Source organism: Onychostruthus taczanowskii, unplaced genomic scaffold (assembly GCF_017590055.1).
Source record: "Onychostruthus taczanowskii isolate IOZ18803 unplaced genomic scaffold, ASM1759005v1 scaffold3, whole genome shotgun sequence".
NCBI lineage: Eukaryota > Metazoa > Chordata > Aves > Passeriformes > Passeridae > Onychostruthus > Onychostruthus taczanowskii.
This window is the reverse complement of record NW_024500349.1, coordinates 2,381,626-2,394,339: the sequence shown is the minus strand read 5'-3', so window position 1 is coordinate 2,394,339 and position 12,714 is coordinate 2,381,626. Positions and strand designations below refer to the sequence as shown.

Below are 12,714 nucleotides of genomic sequence, written 5' to 3'. Positions count from 1 at the left end.
ATGGTTTCTGAGACTGGTGATGTTTTCTTTAGGCTATATATGTTCTGCTTTAATTAACTTACTTAATCAGCACACATTTGAGAGACACACATGTGATCAGATAATATCAGGTGCTAATATTTAATTCCTTTAATGAAATTAGTGGCAGGCCATAAATGGTTGAATTGTAATTGAATGATCTTGTTAGACTACAAGCTGATGAGCGTGAAAATGAAACTTACCACGTTTGCATTATCACATTGGCTGGGGCTGCTGTAGGGGCTGAGCACAGTGCAATGGCTGGGTTAGGGAGCAAGATCAGAGCTGGATGACTGAGGTCTGCCATATATATTTATCAGCTGAGGGACTGACACAATTTGTTTCACTACCTAAGAGCAGTAACTAACTCATTAGTTACCTAAGAGAAGGCAACTAATGCTTTGATTTACTGCCTCCGAAGTTAAAAGATACAGCAAATAGACCTTTTTCTGTGTTGTATTGAAATAAGCCATCCCTCTTTCCATCCTGTCCCTCTCCAGTGTGTGGTTTGTGAAGAAGGACAAGCAGTCACCAAAGGCACCTATCACCTCAGGGGCTTTGTTGGGAATCATGAGGTTGTTATTGCTGGGAGCAGTGGAGGTCTGGCACATACTTGCATGGATGAGCTGGCTGGAGCAAGTATGGGGCTTGTACAAGACTCAAAGATTTTTATTGCTTGGTGAAAGATCTGAGCAAGTTTGAGTGAAATTCTCAGAATCCATTCCCTCAACTCTTAGTTTAAACCGTTTCAGATAATTTATTTGTGCTGTCAGAAAATATAATTCTTAACCCTGAGGTAATGATTTTGCTTCAATTTAGGTGCCTGATATCATCTGCCAGCTTTTTATCTTCAAATATCAAGTGTATTTTCATTGTACCTCTTGCACAGACTATCTACATATGATGCTATGAAATGAGGAGAAACAAAATATGTGATTTTTAAATTATTCTTCTACTCTATTTTTTAATCTCCAGATGGTTTCTGAGACTGGTGATGTTTTCTTTAGGCTATATATGTTCTGCTTTAATTAACTTACTTAATCAGCACACATTTGAGAGACACACATGTGATCAGATAATATCAGGTGCTAATATTTAATTCCTTTAATGAAATTAGTGGCAGGCCATAAATGGTTGAATTGTAATTGAATGATCTTGTTAGACTACAAGCTGATGAGCGTGAAAATGAAACTTACCACATTTGCATTAATATCACATTGGCTGGGGCTGCTGTAGGGGCTGAGCACAGTGCAATGGCTGGGTTAGGGAGCAAGATCAGAGCTGGATGACTGAGGTCTGCCATATATATTTATCAGCTGAGGGACTGACACAATTTGTTTCACTACCTAAGAGCAGTAACTAACTCATTAGTTACCTAAGAGAAGGCAACTAATGCTTTGATTTACTGCCTCCGAAGTTAAAAGATACAGCAAATAGACCTTTTTCTGTGTTGTATTGAAATAAGCCATCCCTCTTTCCATCCTGTCCCTCTCCAGTGTGTGGTTTGTGAAGAAGGACAAGCAGTCACCAAAGGCACCTATCACCTCAGGGGCTTTGTTGGGAATCATGAGGTTGTTATTGCTGGGAGCAGTGGAGGTCTGGCACATACTTGCATGGATGAGCTGGCTGGAGCAAGTCTGGGGCTTGTACAAGACTCAAAGATTTTTATTGCTTGGTGAAAGATCTGAGCAAGTTTGAGTGAAATTCTCAGAATCTGCACCCTCTGTGTGTGTTTTTCCAGATGGCTATCATTAGCTGAGGAATGGGAATTCTAGGTTTTGGCATGGCCATAGTGATTTTACTTGGGTGTTAGGATGGAGAGGAGTCGTGCAGTACTTACAGGATCCCTTTTTACAAGGCCTGGGTTAGGGACGACAGCAATGAGGTGGGCAATTGTAAACATGGAGTTCAGCACATAGGAAAAGAACAAATTCTTATGCAGTGTTATCCTTTGACAGCTGAGGCTCCTGAAAAATATGTAACACATGTCATAAATTAGTTTTTTTCCTCTGATGTCACTTTAACAAGCTCTTTCTGGCAACAGTCTCTCAAGAATGTCTTTTGGCAAGGCATATTTGGAAAATACATGCCTTGCATTGCGGCCATAACCTCTGAAAAATTTTTGGGTTTGTTTTTACACCTGTTTAGCACCACACGCTTTTTAGACCATGTTGTGAAAACCTATCCAGCTACATTCTTAGCTCTTGATGCCTTTCTTTAATTCATGGTAATTGAGATATTAAGTGGTAAAGAAGAACCCTGAGAATTTTTGGATGCGCATGATGCAAGGAATGAATATCAGGAATACTGCTTTATAATTAACTGTTCCCTGGAGACTCAATTTCTCAAATACTCAGATGAAAATTATTTTCTACTTCAGGAATTAGTAGTGAGACAGGATGGGAATTTGGGCAGGAATCTCCTTAAATTACAGGGGGATTTGGGTTGGTATCCAGCATATTTCTAACTCCAGTGAGATCCCAAACCAGAGAAGGTTGTTTTCCTTCTCAGAAGGAGAAGAAATCTCTTGAAATCACTGGTTTTGGGGAAGGTAGGATTGATGCTATTGTGGGTAGCAGAGCTACACAAGATAAATTTTCAGAATTCTTGTGAAACCAAATCATGACTGCAGTTTCAGACCTGAACAATCTCCCATTTCTAATTCAGATCCAAATCCTGATGTCGCCTCCTCATACATCCCTGAGGCAAAGGGCCCTGCATCTCTCCATGCCCCAGAGCATAGCACCAGGCTGGCAGAGGGTGATTGCAGAAAGGCAGTCATGGAGCTGTTAGATAATGCTGTGCTGTACAGGGATCACGGAGAGTAAGGAGGCAAAACTGCTAGGTAAAGAACAGCTAAGAAATACTGCTGTTTTGATGGGGTAAGCTCAGCACTAGGAGTCTTTTGCAGTCTTGAATGGAGCACAGGCGGTGGCTTTCTTCTCCTCTGCATGTGGAGGCCAATGCAGAGTGCACTCTCTTCAAAAAGAGAGCTAATCTAGCCAGATGAACCCTTTTCTGCTTATTTTGCTTGCTTGCTTGATTTATTTCCCTTCTTTATCCCCTTGGTCACCTGCCATTTAGTCTTTGTTTTCCTTACACCTACTTTCCAAGCCATTGCATGGAGTTCTTCCTTTAGCTTGAGCTCATCTTTCTGGTTATGGTTATCAGCATCCCGCAATGCTTATCGCTTCTTTAGACCTCCTTATTTATCAAGTCACCATCTTTGGTTTAGGATGTCTATGAGATGCAGATCCTGGTGGCTAAGAATGAGAGTATATCTGTACACTTGGCCATGATTTTATAGCCCTCCTTTAGCATCAGCTATTGGTAAATACTGAGTGCCAGATACAGGGCTGGGTTCATGAACTTTCAGTTTGAGTCACTGCAGGACATGGTTTTGGAAAAAATAGACCATTCTTTGGAGCTGTTCTTGTACTTACTCCACCTATTTGTCCCCATCACAAATCTAGCCTGACGTTCCTTTTCTGCTCCTAAGCCCTTGGTGATATTTGTTCAGTCCTGAGTCTTCCTTTCTCCCCCTACTCCATCACAAGACTTTCACTATGCCTCTTAACCCCACTTTTCTGGGGACACTATGACATGCTTATAACAGCCTTTCTTTTGCAACCCTGGGAACAAGATTGGTGTGACATCAGTGCTGTTCCCAAAAAATAAAAAATTCCTTATTACTGGAAACAATCTCTTCAGCTCCTGGCCACAGAAATGCAGACCCTTGTCTCTCGAGGTGCCTTTCTCTGTGTTTTCTGATACAGGGAGTCTTTTGTAATAATCTCAGCCAGGTAGGTGTGTCTTAACTCCCATTCCTGTCCTTCCTCACTGCTCTACTTGACTTTTGGCAGTTTTATTCACCTATTCAATCAGACTGCCCTTCAGCACGTGTGTCTTTGTGTGCTGTTCAGCCTCCTTTCCCTGCCTGCCTTCCTCTCTTTGTTTTCTCCTCCTTTTCCCTCAGTATTCCCCTTTTTCCTTGATTACAGCTCTCATGTTAAAGATCCACCTGTAGCATTAGCGTTTATTTCCATACTCTCTCTAATTTGACCTTCAGTGTTTACCATCACAATGGCATTAACACCTGCCTGACATGGTCCACACCAAGAGGAGAAAGTCGAACCAAACCTTTACTTGATTTATTCTTTCTGCTGGTTTTGATAATCCTTTATAATCTTCTCCTTCTCTGACCTCTTTTAGCTCTCTTCCTGGCCCTTTCTGTGTTATTGGTCATTCCTTTGTGATGTTTTTGGAGGCTCCTTGGCATTGTCCCCACCATCTTTCTGTATTTTCCCTACTCTGCTTCACTCTTGGGTGCATGGTGTGACTCGTGGGGATGGTGCTGTACAGGGCCAGGAGCTGGACTTGATGATCCCTGAGGGCCCCTTCCAACTCAATTTATTCTGTGATTCTGTGTGATTCTAATAAATCAGTATGCAAAAAGGCATAACTAAGCCAGTGAGCTTTTGTGTCTCCAAGCCTCTATCCATTGTCTCTTTAGAATGTCAGAGTCTCCTATGTTTTCTGTGTGCCCCCTGTGTTTCACATTGATTCTGTCTCCTACATTCCCTTTTTCAGACAGGTTCTCTTACCTACTCACAGTCACCCTTGTTTTACTGTTCCTATCTCTACTTCCCTCTTACAATTAGAATGTTTTCCTCATAGAACTGCTCTGTGAATCTGTCATTTTTCTCATGTATAAATACTGAGAATATTGATTTTCATGCCTCTACACTTATTTTGCTCTCCTCCCCCATTGTTTAGTTATCAAATTATTTTCATGCTTTATACCATGTCCTCCCTTGCACCTAGGGAAAACTCCCCAAAAATTTCACAGAATGTTCTTCCATCCATTACCCTTCAACTCCTTTTAAAAGCCTTGGCAGCAATTAGACTGCAGGTGCATTCATAACACACCATCTATTATTCTGGCAAATATAGATTTGTTTTACTCCCCATCTGTCTTTATACAAATGTCTTTAATAATTTGTTTGGTAGTGATTTGGAGGTAGGGGTACCTCTTTGTGTTTTATTAACTAAGATAATGGGGTCTCACTCTGTGATTGTAGAAATCTTGCAATAAAGTGACGATGCATGAAGCAGTTAGACATTCTACTTTATTAATACTCTCTCCTGTTATGTGTTAGCATTACTTAGTGATGCTCATCAATACTGATTCATTATTCCCTTCTGAAAGTACTGCAACATCTGTGATTCCAGATCATTACGAATCTTGATACCCAAAAGCGAACTGAAAATAAATCTCTGCCAGTGAAAACTTATATGTGGGAAACTGCAATCCCTGAAAGCTGCCTCTAAAGTCAAAGGATATTATGCAGTCCTGAAATAATCTCTTGCTATCTGATGGACTGTCTGATTGACAGCTTCCCTTCAGCTGAAGGTCAAATAATTTATTGCTGTCATAGCCAGATGATAGAAAACAGTTGAAGGTTACATGAGCCCCGCTCCCACATAACTTCATTCTCTTTCCTATGACTGTAGTTTAGTTTTCTCTTTGACTTCCCATTATGAAGCACTTTGGTTTAATTCCTTTCTCTCTCTCTCTGTAACCTTTGTGTCATGGCTTAGTCATGGCAGGGGAAGGAGAAGCGGAGGAGGGAAGAGAGGAGGAGGTGTTTTACTGTCTGGAAGGCTGCTGCAAAGACCAGTCTTTCAGTGCAGCCTGGGACCAGTCAAGATCATGCGTGGTTCATGACTCAGAGCTCAGAGTGAGTCAGACAGGCTGACCCTGCCTTGCTTGCTGCAAGGAATCATCTTGCTTGTCCATTTAGCATACCTAATTTGACCAGATCCTGTCCTTACTGTCCCAAAGAACTCAAACCAGGGAATGGGGTTCCAAATCAGATAAAACTGTGCTCTTTCCAGTTTTCTCAAAGCATTACAGTGGCTATGGTTTTGTGCTATTTATCTGCTTAGATGGGAAGGGAATTCATCAGTTCATTTGGCAGAGTTTCTAGCTATCTCTGTAGCTGATTAAGACGTTTTATCACAGGCACTCATCAAATTGCCTCTTTGGAAATTACCAGAATTCACAGCCTGTATTTGGATCCACCTCTTTGGAGTTTGCAATCTTACAGAATCTTATAAACTATGAAAAGTCCACCCATTTAGTTTTCCTGTGTTTCCTAGTCTTATTCTTGGTGGTGGGGATGTTGTGGACTTGATCTTTTTCTGCTCTTCCTGTTTGGCAGTTGAGGCAGAGGCATCTAATTGACAGTAGACAGGTGCAAAAAAGAACAAGATTGAAATGCTCTAGTGAAGCTGTACAGCCATACAGTAGCTGTAGTGTTTTCAGTGAATATCAGTCTCCTTTAAAATTCTGATACAGCAGCATTCTGTTTTTCTTTTAATGAGGATAACAGGCTGCACACTAGTGCCAGATGGCTCTTAGGGCTGAGTCCTGTAAGAACCTACTCAGGTCAATAGCTCAGTCCTTCAGCCTCAGATGCAGGTAGTCCTGTGCTTCAGGAGCTTGGAGCTCCTACTCATTGCCCCATGCCCCAGTCACGACTCCTGGCAAGCCCTGGACATGCTCTTAAGGAACATATATCAATAGGTAAATGAAAGGCCTAACTGCATCCCCAGCTGCACCATTTCCCCATGGGCTGCACTTTTCACACCAGTCCTGACAAACACAACAACTTTGTCTCGGCTACACTCCACTGGGAGAGGTCCCATTGGTGAGAGGAAACTGTGCTCAGATTTCTTTATCAGGATTATATAAAAAGACCCTCAGAAGAGCTGCTTCTCACTGCCATGACAACTTCCAAGATTTCCTTTGGTTGAGGTGCCTCAGGGAAGAAGAGTGTCTGTAAGAAACACTTACTTGAAATAGAAGAAAATTGCCAAGGAAATCAACAGGGATGTTATAGACAAGGCGTGGCCAACGATCGCCATATAATAAAGTATGAACGCCATCTGCAATTTAACAAAAAGAAAAACCAAGCATGAACAATTTGCAGGCACTTCATTTGTTTTCTCATTAAGGAAGAATCTACAAAATCAACCTCCTATTTTGTATTTTTTTTCTTTCCAACATTCTTTTCCTATTTAATATCAGCAATCTATTAAATAGCATGACTCATGATCTAAAGATGAGTGTTTCTTACACATGCATATCTGTTCCTGATATGATTGTGAGATCTCTGCTCACACTGTGCCATTAACTTTCCCAAGCTCTAGGATAGTGCAGCAGACGTAATGCATTTAGATTTTTAATGTGCCCATGACAAGTTTTCACACATAGGCCAAAAAAAAGGAAAAAAAAAGAGGTTGCTGCAGGATTGGTAGAAAACTTTTATGTGTTCAAAGCAGCTTAAACAACAGCAATCAGAAGTTTAATGGTCACTTTTGGATATGAGTCAGTATTTAACTGCCCTCACGACTTGTATTAGGGCTGTGGTTTTGTTCAATGTATTCATCAATGAGCTGATCCAGAAAAACTTCTAAATTTTCAGGTTATACTTCCAGATAATAGTGATGCACTCACAAAGGGCCTCATTTAACTGAAGGAACAAGAAGATGTCATATGAGCTTTAACACAGGAAAAACGTGGGCTGATAGACCGAGGACAAGTGGTCTAAATGCTGTCTACACAATGCTAAACTTAGGACTGGAGACCAAACTCAGGAAAGAGATCTTGGAGTCATCCAAGCCAATTCTCAGAATCATTGATTTACTGTGCAATGTTAGCCAAACAGCCAGCAAAATAATCATTATGACAAAAAAAGACACTGAGGGTAGAACAAAAACCTGTGCTTGAAATGTACAGCACTAACCTTAAGTGCATGTGTGCTTCTAGTCTCCATATCCCATGAAGACAGAAGAGCAAGGAAAGGTGAAAAAAGGCACCTAAAATAGCTGAGGTTGAGTTTCTGTGGGTACAAAGGCTGGGATTCTCCTTTTTGGAGAGAAGTCAGAGGGAGCTTATGACCAAGGCCTTCAGAGTCATGAAAGCAGCAGCTGATATGACCATTATCTTCAATGCACACCACACAAGAACAGCACATTCTGAGAAAAATTCTCATGCACATTACCTTGGTGCTGGGCAACTCAGTGCTCTGACAGTGCTGTGAATCCAGTACCCATGGACAGATAATTAGGCTTTCACTAAATCTAAGGGAATTCTAAGGGAGGCTGATCCATATCTTTTATGCCAGTTGTAAAATAAATTGCAGGACAGCACCTGGGCATCAGAATGTTAAGGTATTTACAGGTCACACTTTTGTCTCAGCCAAGCTCTTAAGCCATCTGTCAGAGGAGTTAGTGAAGGAGGCTAAATGCCATGCCAGGCTTCACCACTGCCTCCTTTCTAAAAGCAAGGACATAGCAGCAACCTGTCTGGGAAAAAAAAAGACTGGAAGTCTTAATTCCTCTGCTGGGTTTATTATCCACCACTGCCTCCTTTCTAAAAGCAAGGACATAGCAGCAACCTGTCTGGGAAAAAAAAAAAAAAGACTGGACGTCTTAATTCCTCTGCTGGGTTTATTCTTTTTTCAGCTCTATTTCATTCATTTTTATTTTGCTATGCATGAGTAATTTTCCTCTTCTCAGTGATTAGATGAATTGCTTTTTGTAGCTTGAAGTTTTGACACTCACTTCTTTTTGGTGCTTCCAAGTAATTTTAAACTTTCCCTCAAAAACAAATATGAAAACAATTCAGAAAGCATCTTAGTAAAGGTGCACATCTTACGTAATTTGGTCTCGAGACATTTTGTAACTTTCAAATAAGCTTCTGCATTCATTAACCTAGGTGGTGGTGGCCTGATTCAGATTTAAACCAGAGTCACATTTACACTGATCTGACCACGCAGAAGAGACATGATCTGAGTATAAATACCCTTCACCAAGCTATGGAAAACTGTTCATATTTACTGACAATACCTAGGTCTCCTAGTTCTCCTTCACAAAGACTAACCACTGCATTGTTAGTGAGCACAAATGCTTAATGACCTGTTCTGAGAGCACCAGCAATCCCAGACAGGACAGGCCTGAGTGTGGAGAAGATGACACAACTTTCTCCAATACAGAGTAGTGGGAGAGGCTTCCCTGTGTACATGTGACATTTGTTCCACTTCATACTGCACGATTGCTGTGTTTTTTTATGACTTAATTTACAGATGACCTATTCAAAAATACATTTTTTTTCTACCTATCTTTTATACAACATATAGCCTGAAATATCTACAAGTAGGAAAGATCTCAGGATAGTTACATGCAAGTTTATGTACACCCTGGAGGATTCTTGGTTATTCTATCTATCTATCTATCTATCTATCTATCTATCTATCTATCTGTCTATCTATCTATCTTTCGGTTCTCAAGTGCTAAAGTAACTGTATATTTTGGACTCAGCAACTGTTTTTTTATTGCATCCTACAAATTTACTATGGCAAATGCTTAAAAAAGCCTTAAAATATAACAGTGATGACAGATCAAAATGGACTGAAATGTCAGCTAACAAAGCATACATATATCATTACATTTGAAAGAACTGTCTATAATAGTTTTCCAGTGATCTGCCTCCAAAGTATAGCATATTGATATTTTCAGTGAACTTCAAACAAATAATGAGCACTTTTACTAATTTCTGCTTTGCTTGACACATAAGACTTATATAACATGGTAACTCATTACAATTTTTGTTTGTTCAGATTTTTTAACCTGGATTTAGAAAACTTATATGCTCTTCCTTTTTCCTCTAGATTTCTTCACTTGAGGGAAGAGAATTCTCTAAAAGTAATACCTTTGACTCAATAAAGTGAGTATATATGTGTAAGTAAGTGGAAATAGTCTACAAATGAAGCACATTTCTGTTTACTGAAGACTTGGTTTAAATGTCATAATCTAACTTGGCATTTCTCTAAGATTATATTCTTTGTGCATTTTCCAAAATGTTCATTTCAAAAAATCACAATGTGCATACAATTTTCCTTTCTATTCTATCTGTTCTCTGCATGAATGATGTTCAAAATTCTTTTTCTGGAAGGCATGGGTAATAGGTAACAGAACCACATTTTTTGCCTCCTTACATGTGCCAACATCTGGAAAAATTATATATTTATGGTGTTTCCACATAATGCCTCTGTAAGCTCTTATTGTTACTATTATTCTTGTCTTGTCACATAGATGAGCCTCATTTTACCATGATGGTTTGTCATGCTGCCAAAACCCTTAAAATTCACCTCCTGCCTAGTCCAACACACTTGTCCAAGGCCCTTTGGGCTGAGTTACCTGCATGCTGCTTTTTGGCTATATAAGAAGAGGTCCTCCAACACAAATCCCAAATCAAATCACTTTTTGAATCTTTTCCTTCCACTGTTCCATATAGTCACAAATTATTCTGTCACAAATCTGTAATCAGATTTTCCTGGACCTCCACTTGCATTTGAGAAATACATTTATTTTTATGAGCTTCCCTAACTTAATTTTTTAAAGCTTTTCTCAGATATGTCTCTCCTTATTTCTTTTGGTGTTTTTGTATTTAGTTCTTCTCTTTCAATTTAGCACCTGGATTTTAGAAATATTGATGCAGTTACTTAATTCATTATTGTAATACTCTCAATTACTTCAGTAAAAGTCAAAGTTAAATGTGTTCATGCTTGTAAGATTTTCTGGATTAATGGTACCTTCATAAATATTTTTTCAAGGAGTGTGAGTACCGGGTAATACTGTTTGCTTAAGAAAAATAATTTTGACTTACATTAATATTATTAGCCCTGCAGAGAAGACATCAACATCTTGGAATATTATTGTTACAGAAAGCAAAATTGAGACTCTAAATGATTATTTCATAACTCTTGGTCAATCAGAGAAAATCATAGGAATTAAAAATGCCTCTGAAAAATACTGCAAAACTTGTCACTTGAACTACCACTAAATTATCCACCCCACAGCAAACCAATGTTGATGTTTGAGCACTTGTTAAAGAATTTAGATAAGCTGAAATCACAAGAACAATGTTATTTAAGTCTTGTGCAAAAAATCAAGCTGAAAGATAGGACTATTCTGCTCTTTCTCACATGTATTATTGCTAGCCCACCCCAAAACATTGCCAAACAACCATTGCCTCTTTAAGTTCAGCATACCTTCAATTTTTCAGAGGTGAAAGAGTTGCACAGGGTATAGTTGGACCAAGTTCGGTTGCTCTCAGGATGGCGGAACCAATTTCCAGTTTCATCACAATATTTTGAGGCCCTCTCTGATGATAAATTACAATAATAGTTATTTTAATATTTGCATATTATGACTTAAAAAACCCATCTGAAATAATTTCTTTGGGAATAAAATGTGTGTGTAATAACATCCAAATTATTTTCAACCTGTGTAATTAATATACCTCTTGCTGTTTTGCTGTTTTGTTTTTTTTCTGAGACTTATCTGGTGGTAAACTTGTTTCACTCCTTGAGTATATATCTCAGTCTTCATTCAGACACAATATCTAGCTGATAATAATCCATTTAAAGACACTGTTGACAGCAGCTTATGGAAGAGAAAATAACCACAGGTGTTGATGCCAGACCTGAAGGAAGTGCACAGGGTTTCAAGTATCAGGGTTAAATGAGTTAAAAATATTGCGCAGATAAAGGGCAGTAATGTATAAACCAGAGCCTGGGTGCTGGAGATGTGGAAAAGTCTCTCCCAGCTTCCCCACCAGTGGAATCCTGACATGCAGAGTGGGAGCATTGCTTGCTCTCCTCAGGGTCTGCACAGCATGCAGGCACAGAGGCAAGCAGCCTCACAAACGTTTTGGCACTGGTCCCATGTGTCCAGTTTGATTTAAGATGGCTGCAGAGCCCTCTGTTTCAATAATCTGATGTGTTTTTGGCCTCTACACAGGTGTCTCTGGTGCTGGCTCCTGCACCACAGGTGTCTCTGGCATCCTTCCTGACAGCCCTGCCATACGGATGGTGCTCCAGGCTCGTGCTCCTCTGCACGTCCTCTTGCTGTGGAGGGGGACAGTGGGGCTTCAGCAGCACACAGCTCGGTGGCATGCCTGGAGCTGCAGGTTTGTGCTGTGTCTGCGTCCCTCCGTCAGGCTCTCACTCCTGCTGGGGACACCCTGGATGCTGAGGTGCAGATGGTCACTCCTAATCACGTGTCAAGTTTTGGCCAGTTCCTTTGGCCTTTCATTAGTCACATGGGAGTCACTGGAATGTTTGCCCAAGTAACAAAGACAGGATAAGATCATAAACTTTTAAAATAATAAACAATTATTTTATGTTTTCTTAGATAGTAACACAGAGACTTATGAAAAACATGTTTTTTAATTCTGATTTTTAAAATAGTCTAAAAAGTCTATCTTTGCTTTTTCTACCTCTATAATTTGGTAGAGGTTTATTTGGTAAATAAACTTAGATTATCAGCATTTCCAGTCAATACACTTTTACAGAACCTATAGGCATTTGAACATAACATATTTTCATTTTTTGTGGTTAACATACCCACTTACTTTTCTTCATCTAATGATTAATGGTTCTATTAATTTGTAAGATTCATACTCCTAAAGCCTAAAGAAAGGAACTGATCCTATGGGTAAGGTAAAGATACTATAGATGGAGTTTTTTACTCTGACCATAAATACACTTTATATAGTGCCCTGGCAGAAAAAAAAAAAAAATCCTTCAGAACACAGCAACAATAATTTTTGAAATTATTGTGGAT

At 39.6% G+C, this 12,714-nt stretch overlaps 1 protein-coding gene across 1 annotated transcript in view; it reads right to left on the bottom strand.

Annotated features, from left to right (window-relative positions):
- The window catches only part of CALCR (calcitonin receptor), a 155,547-nt gene that overhangs the window by 35,510 nt on the left and 107,323 nt on the right, over window positions 1-12,714 (bottom strand). Inside the window, exons 5-7 of the mRNA XM_041408618.1 lie at window positions 11,139-11,251; window positions 6,878-6,969; window positions 1,859-1,985 (exon numbers count right to left, since the gene is read on the bottom strand). Coding sequence (XP_041264552.1) covers window positions 1,859-1,985; window positions 6,878-6,969; window positions 11,139-11,251 — 332 coding nt within the window. The remainder of the gene's footprint in view (window positions 1-1,858; window positions 1,986-6,877; window positions 6,970-11,138; window positions 11,252-12,714) is intronic.